This window comes from Coptis chinensis, chromosome 9, assembly GCF_015680905.1.
Source record: "Coptis chinensis isolate HL-2020 chromosome 9, ASM1568090v1, whole genome shotgun sequence".
Lineage (NCBI taxonomy): Eukaryota > Viridiplantae > Streptophyta > Magnoliopsida > Ranunculales > Ranunculaceae > Coptis > Coptis chinensis.
Genome location: NC_141464.1, coordinates 39,912,358 through 39,935,289, shown reverse-complemented (window position 1 = coordinate 39,935,289; position 22,932 = coordinate 39,912,358). Strand labels below are relative to the sequence as shown.

Below are 22,932 nucleotides of genomic sequence, written 5' to 3'. Positions count from 1 at the left end.
GAGATCATGTAGATGATGCTTGTTCATTTCCATTTTGTTGTATTTGATGGTTAAGAGGGGCATGCTTTATTGTTGAATCTGACATGATGTTATCAAAATCATACCAAGTTGATTTTGAGTAGCCTAGTGCAGCCTCCTAATTAGGTTTCATCCTATTGTCACCCATGATAATTAAGTTTTAAGGTGTCCTTTAAATATACTGTACATTCTTGTTATTTCCTACAGGTAAAGCGACCATTGCAAAAATGTACCACCAGTTCAATAAACTTAGAAATCCTTCACTATCCCATTCATCAAGGTACTCTTCAATCCCTTTATTTTGATTATTTTTTATTTGACTTGAATTTTCTAATTTGTTTTAGCTTGATCTGTCCCAGTAACTTCACTTGCTATTTACAATTAGGTGAACTATTCTTATACTGAAAACATTTCAATCATGTTATACATAGGATGACAATATTTTCATTAATAAAACTTAACAATTGGTGGTGGTGCTTCTTTGGATAGTGTTGAATTGCCTTTCATCTATTGTGCTGATTTGATTAAGGGTTGTTTCTCACTATTGCCCTGCATTCATATTGTTCCTTGTGCCATCTATTGTGCTAATTTTATTAGATTTTTCCATTCATTTTTGCTTACTTAAAAAGTTTAGGAAAGCCATATGGAGGGTTCTATATGAATTAGAACTTTGATAGTTTGCTGGTCATTAACACTTGAATAGCCCACCACTCAACTTTAATAGCATTTAATCTCTATTAACGTTTGCCCACCTTTGAAACTACTATTTTCATTAGACATGTCTGCCCACCCTTGTGCACATTATAACTAACTTCACAAATCTGCCTTAGACACCATAGAAATGTATTGATCAAACTATTGGTACCGTTCTTTTGTTTGTTGAATCTGATTCATCACCTTGTTTTTGTGAATCTAACTTAGACAAATTTTACTTATTATTATGTATGGATCCTTTTGATTTTCTTATTTTCCTTTTGGTGTCATTGGTTTGGTTGCAGGTGTCAATGACTTTTATAATTGCTAGAGGATAGACGATATAAGAAATCAAATGTTTCGTTTTAGAGCTATTACAACTTATTCTATCCGTGTAAAGACTTAATGAATTTACTATTGTTATTAAATACTTGGATATCATCTCATCGTTGAATAAAGTGTAATTAGAGTTATGACTCGCCACTCATGAATGAATTATGAAATTTGTTTGGTTTAAGTATTTTTCTTCTTTCTCGCTATTGTACCCAAGTGCATTTTTAGACTTTTAATGGGATGGACAGGTGGTGTAAATGTGTAATATATGAGGGATGTATGCTAGAAGCAAGTGCAGTAGCCCAAATGATTCGGACCAAAATTTTAATTATTATTTTTTTTCAGATGCTTCCGAATTTAGTAACGTTATATATCCGTTAGAAATGGATAAATGCCAATTTGCAAATAGATAGAATAACATAATAGCAAGCGTGACAAAGGGGTAATTGCCAACCCTTTCATCTGTTGGGAACAAAATTAATAACCGTTATTAATAAAATTGTAACAGTTGATACGTGTTGCTGAAATTAATTTCAGATATAGTTTTTAATCGTTAGAAATTTACCTAACGGATATTAAGCGTTACTAATATCCGTTACTAATATTTGTCACGTTTTTGTGTCAACGCAAGATAACCGTTAATAATATTTTTTGTAAGGAATGTGTATCCGTTACTAATCGGCTGATATGGGTAGTGATAGGTATGAACAATCAACATAATGTATGATCAGTAAGAATACATATTGGAGTATGAACAATTATTGTTCATATCTATTTTAGGTATGAACAATCATTATTTATACTTCAACATAATATATGATCATTAAGAACGCCTATTGGAGTATATGAATGATTGTTCATACCTATTTGGAATATGAACAATCAATATTCATACCTCAACATAATATATGATCAGTAAGAACACCGATTGGAGTATGAACAATCATTGTTTATACCTCAATATGAGTTATGAACAATTATTATTCATACATTAATATATTGTATGAGGTACATTCACCTATTTACATCAATATAATGTATGAACACTCATTGTTTATAGCAAAGCAACATAAAGGGTAAAATCATAAAATATTTATTTTAAATCCAGACTATTTGTTCTTACGAGTTATTTTCACTCGAAAATTATCTTTGAGAGTGATTAAAAAAAAACGTTGGTTCTGAGAGCGATTTTCACTCGAAAATGGGCCTTGGGACCAATTTCTTGCTTGTTAATTTGCTTGTCAATTTTAGTGAAGAAAAAATCTACCAACCGCTTGAAAGATCTTCTGGTATGCTCAAACAGTCAAACGAACCTGCCAAAAATTTAAAGCTAAACAAGCACAGCCAAATAAAAGATTAGAAGTTTTCAATATATCTGAAAAGAGGATTTGCTTTCTGCCTATGTCTGCTTCAATTAAGGTCCTTGCTTTTAATAAGTATGGAATCAGAACGAAACGAGTTTGATCAACAATTTACGCACATGTAACAGGGCTTTTCAATATTGGCGACCCACTATTTCAAGTAATTCTGGGCGTTGATTCCAACTTAAACGTTGAAGCATTTGGTATGAAAGATTTAAGTGAGGGGCACACTATAGTTTATAGTTTGCTACTTCTAATCAAGGCCAAAAATATCTATATCGGACTATATATCGTGTACATCATTTTCCGACTACAGACCAATTAAACACAGCCACAAATTACCTAACAATGTGTTAGAATAGACAGAATTAACAGAGATAATAACCAAGACGAAGAAGAGAAGAAGAATAGGATGGGATCAAGTTATGTTTCTCTGAGATGGTTTGAGATCAACTTCAACCCCTGTATTTATAGAGGTAGGTCGGTCACAGTTAGTGGTGGATAACCAATGTGGGACTATCTACAATGCACTAAAGTGGAGAGAACACATTTTGTTCATCTCCTCCACTTTGCACACACACTAGTATTTAGAAATACTTATAGAAATTCCAACACACTGCAACAACTTTTGTCCTCGTCAAAATTTTACTTTCTTAGAATGGAACCGAAATACTCGTCTTTCAACTTTTGAGTACAAACAGATCATAATTGTACTAAAATTTGGCTAAACTAGTTCAGAGTACAATTATTCAGTTGCGAATCAGAACTGGCTTGTAAAACTATATACATCTTTATAATCCATCCCTGCCCAATACTCCCAGCTAAGTCAACATGCATATTTCTGTTATTCGCTATTCGATCAACTTGAAATTTCATGCTGGAACAACGCGTCGAACTGGAATAGGCATTGGAGAAGAACAACAAAGAATTGGTGTCTTACTCACACCACAAGTCCTTATTGAACCTACTCTCACAAAGGCAAGTATTTTGACAAACGCTGACTTGGCCTTTACAAGTCCTTTCTTCAGTACTCTAGACGTGCACTTTGTTTTAGTCTTTGCCGACGAAAACGTATAGCTGTGTAGGTAAATCTGCCTTTTCTTTGCTCTTTCACGACGTGTATTACTGAATGCAGAAATCATATGGTTGTGTTCTCTCTTGGTCTTGAATACTGATCTTGGAGCACGACCATCTTCTCCCCATGATTTCATACTTTGCTCTAAAACTTCATAATGATCAAATCGTCGACGATGGCTAATGGCCAAGGTAGAGTTTCTCATCAAAGAGTTCATGGTTATGGTTATGGAGATTGGTGTGAGAGTGCACAAAGTTGGAGAAGAAAAGTGAGGTCGTTTATGTACTAAAACAATAGCGGGCAGTTTCAAGTCTTCGGAGTCTCTAATTCAAAGTCCTCTGCTTTGACTGCAATTTTTTTTTGTTGTGGATTGTTCTTTGTTGGTGGGCGCACGCTACCTCGTTTTAAGTCTGATTTGAGAAAATCACACCGCAAGATGGTCTTCTCGAAAGCTACCGAGCTTCTATCCTCGGTCCATTTTTTATGGACATATGTGTTCCATAATCCAGACACAGTAGTCACAAGCAGGCACCAATCCCCAAAGGACTAAATCCGAGAACACATTAGGTTGTGTTTTGCTATTTCGATTCTACTAGTCCTTGCCTCCTTGGGAGAAGCGTATTGTATCGATAAATAAGAATCAAGATAGGTCCAAAGTCAAGGTGGTAAATAAATAGGAAACGCCCTATGTGCTTTGTAAGAATAAGAATTCATTTCTATAGAGTGAAGGCAGCATTGAGTAAGAATTAATTTCTACTAGCAATAATGCACGTGTTCTACACGTGGGTGAAAAACATACTAAAGAGTAAACTTTGAAATTGATCAAACTAAAACTATATGAACTTATATGAAATGATAACAAATATATATCAAATTTGTAAGATAGGATATGATTCTTGTTTACAGGGTGATGACTGGGAAAATATTACAAAAGCTGCCACATTGTTCTAGAGGTGGAGCCATGGTTGGTCTATAAAAAAAAAGTGAAAATATAGAAATGTGTTGTTGTCTAGAGCCAAAGACTTAATAAAATAAATAAATAAGAAATAAGAAATACCTCATAATGAAGTTTGTGTTTTCTTGTCAATGCATTCAAAGGTTTCAGAACATAAGTACGTAGGTGTTGAGCCAAATCAACTATTCATAAAAACATCATACATAGAACAACAATTGTTATCCACATCACCTAAAACTCTATTTGTAACAGACATAAACCGTATTATAAGAACAACACCCATTTAAGAAAGTGTCGAATTCGTAATCATCTATTTATTAACTTTATACAAACCACTTCCAAATCACAAAGCTTGAAATAACAGTAGCGAAGATACTTGTTGTAAGAAGACTGGTGCTTATGGACGGCCAAAGGTGTCAATTCCTTTAAACACATTTCCCATTAGCCTATAGCCTACTCTTACAAGTTACAATTGAACTTCTACTACATTTGACGACATTTTCCATCTAGTAGAAACCATCAATCAAAACGTTGTAGCTATGAATTCTACAACTCTTCTTTCTTCCATAAGTGTCATAGGTTCACTTACCTCTTATAAATCAATCGGCACACATGCATCATACACAATGAAGTAGCTATCACATAACCATTAAACACCAGGCCATCATTAAAACTCCATAGATGCTGCAGTTAGTGTCATTTAGAAAAAATAACATCAGAATACTATGATCCTATAAGACAAAATCTTTCAAATCTTATTACAATTGAGTAGATAGAAGAAAGCTCCACTAACTTCATAAAAAGAAAAGAATGAAAAAAACTTATTAAAAAAAACCCTGTAAATACATAATGCATTTTCAATAAGAAGAAAACATTTCCAAATCTTATTACAATTGAGTAGAAAGAAGAAAGCTCCCATAACTTCATAAAAAGTAAAGAATGAAAAACACTTATGAAAGAAAGCGGCCTATATTTTACTAATCTACATATACGTGATGCAAAACAGGAAACAAATGTCACTTAATAATCTACAAATTATTTCCAAAGCAAAAAAAGTTTGGGGTTGAATACCCTTTCCAAGGGAAGTTGCAGAGATATGTAAATCGGATGCAACCGCCCACATGAAGAACGCCAATAGCGGTAAAATTTTCAAAAAGTTCAAAACCAAGGGCATAAAAAAGGGGTTAGGATTCAGTTCGATTAAAGTCACTAAAGCGCGTTGAAACTAAACAATGCACCTATAAAGTCTTAACATAATTTTACACTTTGTAGAGCTCAATAATGAAGGCTCTTATAATGATTTTCTCTTAAAGGTAAACCTTTGGTGTGTCAATTGAAAATGGGAGGTGGCCCCAAAGCCACACCCTTGGAACTTGGTTTTTTATGTTCAAACTAATTCCAAATCAGTTTTCATCAATTGGAAAATTCAATATTAATATGAAGCTTCCAACTTTCAGTGATAAAACCCAATAGGCCGAAAAACACCATCATGCCAGAGAGAGATGGGTCAAATGATGAAGTTATATAAGTTGCAAAGCTACAACAAAAGGGATAGCATTTTGATAATGTGAATATACCTTTTGCGAAATTGTTCCATTTGAGAAGATAACACAAACTGATGTTGTTCCAAAACCAAAATGATTATTGTAAACAAACACTCTAACTCTATTGATTGATGTTGTACGTCACTGGCCTGTAGAATAGAAAAGCATAATTAAGGATGTGGAGTTCCAATTTCCAGCAATAAAATCCACCATCTTCTAAGAGAAATTAAGAACAATCTACAAATCAATAATAAAAACTAATTGATGAAGAATATAGATGATACATTTGGTAAATGCGGATTCGGACATTTTTACTCCAACGAAAATACCCGTGAATTTGGAAAGTGTTAGAAAACTTTTAGGGTGGTGTTCTGAGATCCAATCATATCACTTGATAACTCGAAGCCTTTTGCCAATTGGAAGGGTCGGCATCTACAATCTTATGCTCCTATAAGAAGCACAATAAGACGAAATGTTTACTGGGAGTATTATTCATTTATTCATATAATTCTTAAACAATAATGAGGCAGGTATTACCTCCAAGTGAAGAAGATATAAATCTAAGTCTAGACTTAAGTTTCATCCGATATGATCCATCTGTTGTGGAATTAATCGACCAATCCAACCCCGTCCAATTTTGATTTGATGTTACCAGTGCTACTTAGGAACGAGATCAAAATCGAGAAAAGAAGCCCTTTTGTAGTTTTCAATGGCTCTTGAATAATGCAAAACAGAAATATAAATGTGGATAATAAAATTGTGAGATCTTCCTTTAGTAAGAGTAATTGAGATCATTGAGATATTAAAATGCATTACTTCTTTGATACTCCTAAAAAGGATCCATTGCTTAAAACCAAATTTTAATTTGCCTGAGAACACTGTGGTGGTAGAAACTTGCTAGAAGCTCTTTCTTGTTTAGTAGATAAACAATTTATATCTAATGTCTGCACATTTATCTCCAAAGGCCTCCCTCCTTCTCTATCAGCCTTAAGTGTGCAAGAAACTCATTTATTTGTATATTGATCTAAATAGCTACTAATCTACAGAGAATTATGAAAAAGTTAACATCAACGCCGAGTTTTTAAAACTATAAAAGTTAAAAAAACTAGACAAAAAGAACGTATTGTTTCAACAGAAAATCATCATGAATCATCAAAACCAAATAGATTAAGTCCTACTGCTATGAGATGTAAGTAAAAGTGTGTTTTTTGGGTAAACTCTAATGACCGAGAACTAAGATCCGTAAGATCAAATCCCACCTTCAATGGGAAAAGGAACTTTATTAGGGGAATAATGTTGTAACTATATAGGGTATCAAACTAAGTCAAAATTTAATTTTATGGAATGAAAACTTACCATATCCATGCAGTCTCTGAAATGGTATAAAGTGAATCTGATGAGGGTCTAAGAAGATCACATGCGATGATGGAGGAGCTCTCTTTATTCATATTTACCAATAAGGAGTTTTTTTCTACTTCGTTTGCAAAATCTGTTGCCAAGTTAGTGAGCTCTTCCTCACATAACAACTTAAAAAATATGAGTTGGTTATTCTCTAATGGCAGCAAGCGTCTGAATAAAACATTTGGTTTATAGATCCAACACTTATGAGAGAATCATCATAAGACAACATCTAACAGGAAATGCACTAACAATGTTTTGACTTCCCTAAACCAATCGTTAATTACTCCCTCAACCCTTAGAGTGAATAAAAAAGATTCATAAATATAATAAAGTTTGAAATGATTCATATCCCTATCTTGAACTATTATTTATCATCAACTAAGAGGTATGCTACGAAAAAGGGCGTAGTAGATACTCTAAACCAAGCACCTAAACGAATTAGGAACACAATAGACTATAAGTCCTGAAGTCTATCTTTCTCTCGTTACACTTAAAATGAAAAAATAGAAGTTTGCAACAATATATGCGACATTTTATCAGCAAAGTGATGCCTCCCCATATGGTTGATGTCTTTAAAGTAGACCATCCCCTTGGTCTGTTAGTGTACTTGAGCTTCATGGGAAAAGCTCAGTCATTGTCCTCTGTTAACAGCCCCCTTCCCTTCTCGTTTGTGGTCATTGTTCGGAATGAACGCCGAGTTGGTTCCCAGAAAAAGAAAGAAGAAAGAAAATGAACCATAATTTGTTTCTAAAAAGAATTAAAGGTGTGAAATAAAATTATGTAGCCCTGCCTAGTGCTTACTATATTCATCATGCAATGCCTATACTGTTAGTGAACATTAAGGTAAACTATATATATGATGAACTTGGAATAGTTGGAGAAACAAAAATAGTTGGAATTTGGACATAATTCATCATTCAAAAAGAACAATCCAGTCACTAAAAACGGCAAAGATCAAAACTTCAAATTTGAACAGTTTTAATTAGAGGTGATACCATGTATTGCAATCAAATTTTCATTGTATTAAACAGTTTCTAAACAATCCGTATAGAATTCATTTTTACATACCTCATATTTGTGTTTGTTCAATTCCTTTCGGAGTTGCACCCTAATAGAATATACCATAAGGTCGACATGCAATCATTTCCCTTGTTCAACACATCCTTTAACCAACAAACAATAATAAAACATTAAGATCCTCCCTGAAAAATTCATGAAAAAAAGATTGAGTTGTCTATATCTAGTAGGTACTCACCAAGCACCGTAGAGATGAAGTCTTACAAAAAGTGAGGCGGTCGCTATATGTAAAACTTGCAAAAAGCCTTCAAGCGATGAAAACTTTTTGCTACCAGCAAATTTTCAGTATTTTTGCTACAGTAAGAAACCAACGTATTGAAGCCAAAAATAATACGATGAGGAAACTACTTTTGAGTCAAAAAATACAATGTGTTATTAACCACAAAAAGAACATAAAGACAAAAAAAAATATTCTTCCATTTCAAATCTAACAAAAGCAAAGAATCTTAATGGTGTCAATTGTCATTCAAAATTTGTAGACTCGTCACTACTAAGATAGCTCATGGTCATTTTACAGGGCTACATGGCAGCACTTTTTACGATGAAAACCATATTATTTAGCATTACAAAACGGTTGTTACCCATTAGTGTTTTATTTGAGAAGAAAAGATGTAAGATTTTGGAATCTCTAAATGAATAAACAGTAAACAGTACCAACCTCAACTGAGTATATGTTTGTCTGTCCAGCAGTGTCTTTCTCAACATAACCTGTCCAACCCTTTTTCTTCGGTTGCAAATGTCCAAGTTATCTTAGTCTTTTCCCTAGCCAACCATTCCATGCTCACTTTCCCAACCTGCAAGAATCAGTATTTCAGTTCAATGTTGAAGGGCTAATATTCTACCTGATAATTGTCCATTAAGAAAGACATGTAAAGCATGACTTGTTGACAACACCGTGAGTACAGGATACCGTTCAGTCTTCAAGAAGGCTTCATCTGGATCTATCTTAATGCTGACTGTTCATGCTCTCCTAAACTGTTTCCAAGGCAATCATTATTGAGTAACTCGTAAATCATTAGTTCTTTTTTTTTTGCACACAAGTAAGGATATTTTATTGATATAATAATATAGTTACAGGAGATAAAGGTCTTAAAACTTAGGGTGCTACATGATCATAGCTAATTAAAACCGGTAGTAGGTTCTATGAGGATCTTCTAAGCATCTGATGTAGTCTGGCTTGGTGTAGCTCCAACAGTATGTGCCTCTTTGCATTGATGAGCCCTTCTTTGATGCCGCGTCAGCTCCAAAGTTAGCTTCACGATAAATATGAGAGAGTTTCCAAGAATCCATCTTCTGAGTTGCTCGTAGCCATCTTGCCTTAACAGCCCACGGAATGTTCCCCTTGCTAAATGCTATGATGGCAGGTTGTGAATCTGCTTCAATCCATAGACTTCTCCAACCTTTTGCTACTGCTGACTCCACCGCCATAACAATAGCTTCACATTCAGCATCAAAACTGGTGGTAACTCCTAGCCCATAAACCATGACCCCCAGAACTTGACCATGGTGATCGCGAAATATAATCCCCCCCCCATTTCACGGGTTTCCCTGGATGAGCCATCGATATTGGCTTTGGTGCTGGTTGGGGGAGCTTCCAGCAGACTTATTTTGGGCAGCGTGGTGGCTTAGAGATGCCTCTGATATGAAGAGAGTGAAGAACTTCTAGCTCTTCCGCTGAATTTCGCATGTGCCTAGTAGCAACCAACCCTGCAGCTTGAATTCTTTTGGTCACTTCATACTTGATGAGAATAATATTTATCTTCTTCTCATCAAATAGGATGCGATTCCTAGTTTTCCAAATCTGTGCCATTAGGTGCGCAGCTCCTACATTCCATAGTTCTTTTCTGATTGGACTAAGAAGCTTTGTGGCCGATATCACTTCCTGCAAGTTCAACGAAATCCTTACCTTGAAGACATCCATGAGCCGGCCCCCATAATTCCTTTACGCCTCACATTCCCAGAGTAAGTGGTTAACACATTCTTCCTCTTTTTGACAAAGCCGACATCGAGAAGCCATGGGAATTCCCTTCTTCTTTACCTTGTCATCAGTGGGCACTGCCTTTAGTAAGAGTTTCCATACAATCCCTGCTGTTCTCGGGTGAAGAGTCTTGTTCCAGACCCATTTGTTCCAATGTACCTTTTGTTCTTTTTTTCTAATAGCATCAAAAGCCTCCTTCACTGAGAACTTCCCATCCTTTGCTGGTTTCCAAATCCTGATATCGGTTGCTTCGCCAGTTGGAGGTTGGATTGTATTTAGATCTATTCCCACTTTTCCAAAAACTTGGAGCACTCGATCTGGAATGTTCCAATCAGTTTCCGTTATGATGTCAGCAACAGTGGCCTTGAAGTTTCTCCAGTTGACGCCTTGTACTCTGTCTGCTATTGCAACTCCTACCCAATTATCCTACCAAAGTCTAATGTCCTTACCTTGACCCACTTCCCAACCCATGTGAGGCGACATCTCTTTTAGAGCCCATTGAATGCCTGGCCATACTGATGACTTTTTGAAGTATGTAAGCCATTGACCTGATAACATAGAGAATTTTGCCTTCATAAATTTACTCCATTCAGAATTTCCAGTGAGAAAGCTCCAAGTGAGCTTCATGAGGAGGGCTAGATTAAGCTCTCTGAACTTACGAAGCCCGAGGCCTCCTTCCTCATATGGCTTACAGACCTTCTCCCATTTGAGCGTGATGCCTTTCCTTACTGTAGGATCCCCTGACCAGATAAAGTTTCTGATAACTGCCTCACAGTCTTTGATACATTTAGATGGCCACCTGTACACTGACATGTTGTACACCGGAAGGCTGTTTAGAATAGATTGAGCAATGACTACCCGACCTTGGAAAGATAACATTCGACCAGCCCATCCACTAGCCCTTTTCCGCACTTTGTCGACCATACTCTGAATTTTTTCCCTTGTGACTCTGCCTTGGAATATGGGGGCACCCAGGTACTTTTCTGGAAGGTTGCCTACTCTAAACTCAAAGAGATTGGAGACTCTTTCTTTCTTTGCATCATTCATAGCCCATAGAAACAGTTTACTCTTAGAAGGGTTGAAATACTGGCCTGCTGATTTTTCATAGGAGTTGAAAACTTTCTTGAGCATCTTGAGACCTCGGATTTCTCCATTTGCAAAAACAAAGACATCATCAGCAAATAAGATGTGGGTGGGTGATAACCCGGAAAAACAATAAAACACTAATATTAATGTTAACAACACTAATACGTAATCCTACCGTTATTACGTTTAAATCAATTCTTCTTACTCTCAAAACATATTCATGCAATACAACGAGTAAGGATTTTGTTCCACTCTTAAACCCTCAAGACTTAAATAGAATTCAATTTATCAAACACAAGGAACAGTGAGAGTGATGTGTTTGGTGTTTAAACTAAAACTAATTATAAATTTAAGACAACTAAATCTAAAGATTCTAACTTTATGAAATTTAACAAACAATAATTAAAATCTAACATCAATAACTACGAAATGACTAACAACCAAGAAATGAAATTAGATCTAAGCAATAGATAAATGACAAAATCGAATTTGATCAATAATAAACTACTTGATTTATCTAATGAAGCAATAACAATATTTTAATACTTTAAATTAAAACAAAGGGAAATGAAAACTAATTAAAATGAGATTCAAAACTAGATCTAGATCTAAAAACTAATCTAGATCTATCTTTTTCTAACCCTAAACTCCATTAACATTAGCTTCCTAACCTAACTGCCATTAACAAAGAATGAAGCTTTTGTTTTATACATCCAGATCCAAAAATCGTGCATGGGCTTGGAGCCATGTTTTGGAAGAATCAGGCCCAAAACCAGTCTTTCGGTCCCAAAAGGCCTCTTCAGCTGCAGTTCGCTTCAACAGACTTTTTGTCCACTTCTGCTCCTCTGATTGGGTCAAGGCTTAGACCATTGGAAAGCTCTTTCCGAGCCGGTCGTTTTGACATAAGGTAGGCCTAATTCTGAGGTCTGAGTCTAAAGATGTGGTCTTGGAAGTTCTGTGACTATTTGCTCCTTTATCTCGCTAAAAGTGGCACATTTACACATAATGGACTTTGAAGCCTGAAATGCATAAAAACATGTCGGTATTAACTCTTACTTATTATTCACATAATTGGTCTAACAGTATGATTATTAAGGGGTTAAAACTACAGTTTTGGGCTCTTATCAAACCACCCCAAAAAAGACATTTTGCTTGTCCTCAAGCAAAGATGAGAAATTAGAATAAGTGACCAAAATGGAGTTCTAACTACTCGTTTATTTGAGAGTCGCGATTGCATTGACCATATGCAACAAGGCCTTAAACCACTAGGAATTCCCTAGTGGACGAGTTATAGCCCTCGTGAGAGTTTTCGATGAAGGTACTCACAAACTTCATCTATACTACAACGACTAAGAAATAAAACTATTGTTTTCTCATTCATGTCTCAACTATCTATACATCTCACTAGCAAATACATAAGAATAACCCATCGGAACCCTAAGCTAATATATGCATAATAATCAATCATCTAAAATAAACATATAACAATGAGTAATCTTATGAAATGTAATAGCGAGTCCGTTTTTGAAAACTTCGGAATAAGCGTCCTTAAGTAGGTCCTCACATAAATGTCAAGACAAAACCACTCGATTTTTCCACTCAAGTTTTATTACTCTCGGTGTGCGGTGGGCACACTTTACCTTACAATCTCAATGACAAACAGGGAAGCGAGTCGATCAAACACATCTGCCACTTACTATCACACTAACCTATTCCTAATTGAGCTAGAGGTCTTTATTAGGTGTTGGGGATTAGGAGATGGTTTTGAAGGAAGGAAATGGATATACAAAAGGACAAGTCTGAGATAATAGAGTCTTCATATTATGTAACTTAGAGAAAACCTTGTTATTTTCTTTTTGCTTCTATACTTTGTTTCCATCCTTAGCCATATTTTTCTTTTTTCTTTTCTTTGGCTTTTTGACTCCCCTTTTATTCTATTTTTGGAGTTTTATTTATTTCTATTTTTTTTTTCTTTTCTTTTCTTTGGATGGAAACTTCTTTTTCTTTTTTCTGGAAGCAACTAACTAATTTTTGTTTACACGGTTTTTTTCTCTTCTTCTTTCTTCACTCATTCTATTCTCAGACTTATTCTAGATTGGGTAAGTTGAATTTTTTATTTTGTTTTGTTTTTGTGCAAGGGTAAAGGAATTGTGGTTTATGGAAGGCTAAAGAAAGGCTTAGAGGGGCGACTAGCGGAAAATAATTCATAGGTTTGAATTTTTGGCTATATCGATCCAAAGAGGGCCTAAATTCTCGCTTAGGATATGGCATAGTGATCAAGCAAGTGGACGTGTGATTTCTCTATCCAGATTTTACTTCTCCCTTGTGTCATTTCTCAAATATTTAGCTCATATAAGGCTTTAGGCTATATTCTCCACAGGATTTGTAGAATAAGTACTCTAGCCTAGATTTGAGAAACTTACTACTAACAATCATAGATACTCATGTAATATATTTATAGATAGATGCAAAGATTATTACCTACATATTAACCTAAGTTTCTAACAATTATTCGATGCAAAAGCTCATTGAGACTTCTAGATTGTTAAGAGCATAGAAAGAAAACAATACCAATATTCCTAAGTGTATAGCATAAACTTATTTATTTATATTTTTGAAATTTTTAACTTGAAAACAAATGCATATTATACATATCTATATCCTAACAGATGCCTTAATTACACGTATTTCTATGCCCCCCCCAAACAAGAAGAATGCTTTGTCCTCAAAGCATTTAAATAAAGAGGGTAGAAAAATACCATGGAAATGCGTGAAATTTTGGAACATCTGCAAAACAAGGTTAGAATATACTAATATAGGAAATAAAAAAAGCGACCTTAACTCTATAAAGAGTTCCACCCATTATGGGGTTAGTAATTAAATTGCTTGGGACATAAGCGGATACATTAGCTGAAACTAAAAACTTACCTCCACTCCAGCGTTTACTTTTTCGTCATCCTCCTCTTCTATAAAGAAGTGAGGTTCCTTAAGATCCTGCCATGCCATTATAATTTGCCAAGCTTGCGCCATTTATCATCTACGGATCCTAACCTATTAAAGCCACTTGGTGGGATGGGGTGTAAGGTGCAACTTGATGAGGTTGTATCCTCCACCCTTGCCAAGTCATTACCGCGGAAAGATCGAATAATAGAATTGGTGGATCTCACGATGTCGACCCAACCCAGTCCGTGAAGCGGGCACAAAAATAGGGAAGAAACATAGTATAATCACGGCAAACTAATATAGGCATAAGAAGATACTTATGCCTCATGCTATGGGCTCGTGCTAAACTAGACATCAAAGTTAAGGAAGGTCATGGCACATACGTCCGTGGCTAAAACAAGGAAGACGCTGCAAGTGGCATCATTCACGAGAAGAAAAAATGTCATTCCCTAAAATGTTTAGCATGATCCAAAACATGCAGTTTCTATGTTCATGGACAAGGCTACCAAAGGCGGCGTTATATTCCCGCGGTCCTCGATCACGGAAAATGCGGACCCATAAGCCTCATGCAAAAAGTCATAAGTGTAGACATGCATATTATCTACCCAATAGCATCATGGGTCTTGTATTTCATTGGCATGGCAAGTCCAAGAACAAATGCTAGCAAGAACCATAAGCGGTTCCCGCCCTACGTGTGTGATCACCTAGCGTAAACCCAAGCACCATAAGTAGTGCTTTGAAACAAATCTTTGAAAGACTGTTCGGTATTATTATAGGAGATGTCATCTCGAACTACGCCTGGAACAGCGAATGAATGAACGGAACAACCCGCAGAAAACCTGGAATTTTTTCGGGTCGGAAGGAAGTCGTATGGCGAAAGGCCTTAACTAGTTTGGCGCGAAGTCAGTGTATTTGGATTTGGAATTCAGAGGTTTGGCAGTGCTGACCTTTGAAAAGATTTGAAACCGGAGTTTAGATGAAAAAAGAAAGTAAAACTTGGAGTGGATGGTGCTTGGGATGATGGTGGAATGTATTGTGGTTTGTTAGTGTAGAAAGAAGGGGAGTTTTTATAGGTTTTAATTGTTATCTGAATCGGTAAGTTGCCAAAAGTTTTAAGGCAATTTCTAGAAACAATAAAATTTCCAAACCAAAACGGAAACAACTCATATTCTTGATTCTAAAACAACCCTAGTATCTTTTATCTTTGGATTTAGACTAGTAACTTCTAAACTCTCTTATATTTCATCCTACCACCACATCTAATTATAGGTATGCCAATTACGACAATATTCTCAACCTTCACTCCAAACAAACTCTAAAATGGAGGATCTTCTACAAATCATGATAGAATAAATAATACCACCCCCAAACAATTCGGAAGGTGGGATTAACAATAAAATCTATGCACAATTTGAAAAGAACCACATTATATTAAAATTGAAATTCAAACAACATTTAACTACCAAATTCAAAGTTAACTACGAGAATTTAACAACGTAACATCCTATCTACTAAAAATAATAAAAACAACATCAAAATGACAAACAAGAAGAAATCTAACTACTCTTCAAGGGGTGAGGTGGGGGTAAGAATAGGAATTTGAGTGATCAAGAATGGAAAAACCAAACACCCCCAAACAAATTTTTTGAAAAAACAGGGTTTGTAAAAATTTGTTTTAAAACGGGTCTTTTAAAGTCGATTCCCTAGACTTAAAGTGATATATATGTATTTACATGCAGTTTCCCATATATCAATAATCTAAAAGTTGTGGGTCTTTCCACAAATAATTAACATGGAATGCACCATCAAAACGAAATTAAGCACCAAGATTTCCTATGATGTAGCTTAGTGGAATGAGAGTAAAGCCTTATAGATCTAAAACCTAATCGAGCATCTGGTTTCTTCTTTGTCCTCCTGAAGGGAATGCCAAGTAAATGAACATGAGAAAATTGATGGTTGTAGAAGATCATTAGGATGTGGATAATTTTGAGAAGGGAAAAATGGAAAAAATGAAAAAGTGTCCGGTGGCTTGTCCTTGGGTGTTACTTCTTCACTAGTTGGTTTTAGATAGTTATGAAGCATAGGAGAAACACCAAGGTCAAGTACAAACTCAATGGTTCTTTGAAAAGGTAGAGGCGAGGAACATTAAGTGATGGAAGGTGAATGAGTGACATGAGGATGTGAGGTGGGTGAATGGTGTTCAACTAGTGTTCTTAGGTCTATATCATCGAGGCTTTGAGATATGCAAGACATTCCTCAATAGGTGGGTAAGAAGAATCGGATGGGATAGGGCTTAAAAAATTCTTCTTCCGTCATGGCGTCAAGAGATGAATGGATGTCAATAGGAGAGAACTCAAGGAGTCGGAAGGAAATCTTCCTCGATGTTATCTACGTCTACTGGAGTAGAAATTGTGATCCTTGTCTTCTTCCATAAGAGGGGTATCTACTAGTGTGGGGACTAAAGTGTCACCGCGACTAATGTGAGGTACAAAACTCTCAATGGACTTCACTTCTCCTTCTATATGCAAACCTAGTTGTCTGTTGTTTTTGTCTAAACATGTTAACTTCTACGTAAAGATTTCCAAAAGAAAGAGTCATTGAGCCATCCCGACAATTGATTTGGGCATTGGCGGTTTGCCAAGAAAGGCGCCCTAAGATGATGGGAATGGAATCATGAGCAACTTGTCGAGAATAACAAAGTCGGGCAGGATAGTAAAAATCCCGAACTTTAACAAGAATATTTTCAACTACACCCTTGGGATACTTAATAGAACGATCGGCTAACTGCAAAGTCATTTTGGTTGGTTGAAGTATTGTTAGACCCAGTTGTTTATATAAATAAAAAGGGAGTAAGTTAACACTCGCCCCCAGGTCTAATAAAGCAGTTGTTATGAAGGTATCACCTAAGGTGCATTGTATAGTAGGACGACCAGGGTCCTTGTACTTAACAATTCTGTTATGTTGGATAAAGAGGGATATTGTTGATTAAGAATGCTTCGTGGGGTATGTTGGTTTTCCTCTTCTTGGTGCACAACTCTTTTAGAAACTTAGCGTGTCCAGGTAGACTTTTTATAGCTTCTAGAAAAGGTAGGTTTATAGTCAAATTTTTAAACACTTCCCTAATCTCATCAAAATTCTCGTCCTTTTTAAACACAACTAGTCTTTGGGGATATGGTGCTTTATCGCTATTTTTAGCAGAAGGGATAAAAGTTTTATTAGTCTTTGCTTTATCTCTAGCGTTTTTCCAACTAGGTGTCCATATTGGAACCTCTACAGGTGTAGGGTCTTCACTTTCTATTATTGGGTCTTGTAATGTTTTCCCTTTTGGTTGTGGTTTAAGCGGTACTTCTACGGTTGTAGGGTCTTGAGTTTCTATTATAGTATTTGGTATGGTATCATTTTTAGTTTTGCGGGTAATCTTTAGGCATAGTCACTTGGTTATCAACTACTTTCATACGAGCGGGGGTAGTGGATCACTGTAGGTCCCCTTTGGTTTATATTACCATTACCGAAAATCTTATTTATTTCAAAGGCGTGTTTGTTGACTTAGGATTAGGTAATCGCTTGACTTGGAAACACGCCGGTTTGGTTATTATTTTGGTTTGAAGACATGTCAATAACCTTTTGGCACAAAGACCGCATCATTTGCATCGTTTGTTTCATCATATTAGAGTTTTGATCATGCCGATCTTTCATCAAGTTGGAGTTTTGTTGCATAATTTGATTTTGTTTCTCCAACAAGGTCACTACTACTTTGTCGTAGATGGTTGTATTGGAATTAAAGCTTGTTGGCGTTCATGTCTTGATGTTGATAGTTCGGGTTATGGGTACTAAACCTATATTCGGTCACCTAAGTTCCCTTGTCCTTGATGTTGAGTTAACTGGTTGAAGTGTGATGGTTGTGGTGGTGTTTGTGCATAGACAAGAGGACAATAGAAGTCGGAATGCTCAAGACTACTGAGGACATTACAACGAAAGTAGAGTTAATGTTCATGACTGGAGTGGGTTGTTGTTGAGCAGAGATGGCATCTACCTTTTAGTGAGGGCATCGATAAGAGTTTTAAGCTTCGGGATCATGTTTAACCTCAAGAGAAGAAGAAGGAGAGGAGCGGGAGGAATCGTTACCTCCCGGTTGTTGTTCCTCTTAGATTGATCTTCTAAGAATGTATAAGCCTCAAGGCTCCTTTACTAAGAAAACTACCCCGGACATGATATCTAGAACCTCCTTATGATAATGTGAAAGCCCCTTGAAGAAAGAACGAACAAAGCGTGTCTTTTCGCAAGATTATGATTGGGCATTCAATGAGAAGATCGGTGAAGCGATTCCGTGCCTCCGAAAAGGATTCATGAGGATTCGGTTGAAGAAATGAATCTTGTGAAGCATTTCATCCGTCTTTAGTGGTGGGTAAAATTGTTCCATGAACAATTGAACAAGTTGAGCCCATGAGTCCACGAGTTTGGCGTTTGGGCAGTTAACCAAGACGCGCCGCCTTGTCGGCTAGGGTGAAAGGAAACACCCTAAGTTTAACTTGATCTGGACTTACGCTAGGATGATGGAATGTAGTGAGAACTTGGTCTATCCCACGCATGATGCTGGTAAGGCTTCTCGTGGTCTAAACCATGAAAACCGGTAACAAGTTAAATATATTAGGGGGATTCGAAAATCCCCCACTAGATCTGCAAGAATGATGCGACTTAGGGCCATCGTTTAGGGCTTTATAAAAATCGAGAGAGAGGAGTCTCTTGTTCTTTTAGCCATTGATGCTTGGGTGTAGTGTGTGAAATTCTAGATAGCGTGTTATATTTATTTCTACGAAAAACAAGCCTGATTATACTAGAATTAAAACTCCTCCAACGTAAGAGGGAGGAGTGGAAGAAATTACTGAATGCCTCCTTGCTACGCGTTTGAATAGCGTCTTGTATACACGATTTCAGTGTATTTAACAAGTTAGAAACACTAAATAACTTTAAGGGATAAAAATTTGCATTTTTCTGTGAAAATTGGGCTGTTCACACTGAATTTTCCCTTGAGGGCGCGAGTTGGGCGCGAGTGCCCTCTGTTTTGTCGAATGTCCAGTGTTTTGGGCGCGGGTCGCGCTCGGTTTGGGCGCGGGTCGCGCTCCAGAGTTTTCAAGTTTTAGGCCTTTTATCGTACTCCAAAAAATCTGAAATTTTTACAGTAATTTTCTAAGACGCCTATCAAGTAGCCTGTAAAATTTCAGATCAATCGGAGCTGTCAAAGTCCCTCTACAGCCCTTCAAAGTTTGCGAAACGGTTTTCGGACACAATACAAACAACCGAATGGTTAACCCATCAAAAAAAATCCAAAAATTGCCAAATTTTTACTGAAGACTCCTGACAGATCCTACTTGTTCCTGTAAAAAATTTAGAGCAATTGGAGTTCTACAACATCTCCTTACTGGATGGTGTTCCAGATATTAAGTGTTTGCAACACTGCAGAAACACACTGGAAACACTATACTATTTAGGAGGTCAAAACAAATCAAAAACTCATCAAATTTTTACTACAAACTCCTGGATTAGGATAGATACTCCTGTAAAAATTATAGAATTTTTAGAACTCCTTAAGTAACCTTACTTGTCTGTTTTTCAAGAACATATGGTGTGAAAACTGAAATGCAGTACTATAAAGATCGTATTTGTTTTACAAGGTAAACCAACTCTGAAAAATCTGAAAATATTCTAGTAAATCAACAACACATTAAATATTATGTATGAATATTTTCAGAATTTTCGAAAATTTAGAAATACCTTCACCGCAGTATTTTTCTCTGTGAATCCGCAGCCCCTATGCCGAAAGCGATTGAGCGGTTCGAAAATTCAAGAAACAAGAATGAAAAATTAAAAGGGTGGGTGGGTAGAGAATGGGGGATTGCCCCTTAGATTCAAGCAATTGAATTCTTGTCTTGAACGAGATTAAGATGGCAGCGGCGCCATTTGATAACCCGGAAAAACAATAAAACACTAATATTAATGTTAACAACACTAATACGTAATCCTACCGTTCTTACGTTTAAATCAATTCTTCTTACTCTCAAAACATATTCATGCAATACAACGAGTAAGGATTTCGTTCCACTCTTAAACCCTCAAGACTTAAATAGAATTCAATTTATCAAACACAAGGAACAGTGAGAGTGGTGTGTTTGGTGTTTAAACTAAAACTAATTATAAATTTAAGACAACTAAATCTAAAGATTCTAACTTTATGAAATTTAACAAACAATAATTAAAATCTAACATCAATAACTACGAAATGACTAACAACCAAGAAATGAAATTAGATCTAAGCAATAGATAAATGACAAAATCGAATTTGATCAATAATAAACTACTTGATTTATCTAATGAAGCAATAACAATATTTTAATACTTTAAATTAAAACAAGGGAAATGAAAACTAATAAAAAATGGAGATTCAAAACTAGATCTAGATCTAAAAACTAATCTAGATCTATCTTTTTTCTAACCCTAAACTCCATTAACATTAGCTTCCTAACCTAACTGCCATTAACAAAGAATGAAGCTTTTGTTTTTATACATCCAGATCCAAAATCGTGCATGGGCTTGGAGCCATGTTTTGGCAGGAAGAATCAGCCCAAAAAAATTTTTTCGGGTCCAAAAGGCCTCTTCAGCTGCAGTTCGCTTCAACAGACTTTTTGTCCACTTCTGCTCCTCTGATTAGGTCAAGGCTTGGACCATTGGAAAGCTCTTTCCGAGCCGGTCGTTTTGACATAAGGTAGGCCCAATTCGGAGGTCCTGAGTCTAAAGATATGGTCTTCGGAAGTTTCATTTTATTTGCTCCTTTATCTCGCTAAAGTGGCACATTTTCGCACATAATGGACTTTGAAGCCCGAAATGCATAAAACACGTAATCGAGTATTAACTCTTACTTATTATTCACATAATTGGTCTAACAGTATGATTATTAAGGGGTTAAAACTACAGTTTTGGGCTCTTATCAGTGGGGCTAGGACATTTTCCTGCTGCCGTCATATGTTTGACCTTGCCTTGGAGGAATAACCCATTTATTCCCCTGCTGAGAACATCTTCAGCGATGTCAAAAAGGATGGGAGAAAGGGGGTCTCCTTTCCTGAGCCCCCTTCCTGCTTCGAAGAAGCCACAAGGCCCTCCATTAATCATGATAGAGATATTTGCACTCTCCAAGATGGTAGTCAGCCACGAACACAAGGTCTTGCTGAATCCAAACCTACTAAGCACCTCAATCAAAAACTCCAGCTTAGAGTATCAAAAGCTTGGGTAATATCCAACTTGATGCCAACATTTCCACCTCAAGTTTTCTTGTCCAATTCATTGATCATTTCAGAAGCCAAAGCAATCCCCACGATTGCATTACGCCTTGGATAAAAGTCGGTTTTGCTCTCGCTAATGATTTTGCTGACAATCTGCTTAATTCTCAATGATAGAAGCTTAGTAATTATTTTGAACAAAAAATTACTTAAACAAATAGGCCTAAACTGGTTCACCTCAATAGCATTTACAACTTTAGGTACTAGGACAAGAAAACTGGAATTCATGCCTTTCGGGAGAACATTATCTCTAAAGAAAGAAATAATTGCATTACTTACATCCTAGCCAATGGTGCTCCAGAAGGTATGGTAAAATATACCTTGAAAACCGTCAGGGCCAAGGGAACTGTTGGCATCCATGGAGAAAACAACTTCCTTGATTTCTTCCCTTGTTGGAATGGTCTGTTATGGAATCATTCTCTTCATCAGTAATCAACTTAGGAATCAAATCCAGAAGAGCCGAGTCCATTGTGACACTCTGAAACTTGTATTTCTCTTGGTAGGCAGAGACTATATATTCTTTTATTTTCTCTTGTTGCTTGATCATGACTCCTTCTTCGTTCTTAATCTCAGTTATCTGTGCTTTTGCGAGTCTCATTTTGATGGTGGCATGGAAATAGGCCGAGTTTCTCTCTCCATTCAAGGCTTCTGAGGTTCTTGACTTTTCTTTGACCATAGTAAATCTGATTCATTTAGCTTCCTCCAACTCAGCAGCTTTGTCAATTTCCCTTTGATGCAAGTTAGTCTCAAAAGGATTTGTTTCTTGATCCTTAAGGATCTGCTCCATATCCTCTTCTAGCTGCTTCATGTGCTGCTTGTGACTTCCAAAAACCTCAAAGCTCCATTGCTTCAATTTTAGTTTTAATCTTTTTAATTTCTTCACTACTTTCCTGATCGGAACATCATAGAGTGGCTCATTCCAGCTTGCTTCAACTACTGCTTTGAGGTTCTCATGTAGTATCCAAGCTTTCCTAAACCGGAAAGGGATATTTTTCGGCTTGGGGATGCACGAGTTCCAGCCCACAATCGGACTGTGGTCTGACAACTTGCGCTTAAGGATCTTACTTCTCCATCCAGTGCTTACTTCAATCCATTTCTGATTTATGAGCATTTTATCTATCTTCTGTAGCATTCTTT

General features: G+C 36.4%; 1 protein-coding gene across 1 annotated transcript; it reads right to left on the bottom strand.

Annotated features, from left to right (window-relative positions):
* Positions 1–9,579: 9,579 nt before the first annotated feature.
* On the bottom strand, positions 9,580–9,942 carry LOC147475959 (uncharacterized). The gene has a single exon (XM_086585590.1). It carries the CDS (start codon positions 9,940–9,942, stop codon positions 9,580–9,582), a length of 363 nt encoding a protein of 120 aa, XP_086441716.1.
* Between the last annotated feature and the right edge of the window lie 12,990 nt (positions 9,943–22,932).

Bases quoted from the DNA above. Each gene is read 5' to 3' on its own strand.
- LOC147475959 (XM_086585590.1), bottom strand. From the start codon at position 9,942: ATGGTTTATGGGCTAGGAGTTACCACCAGTTTTGATGCTGAATGTGAA.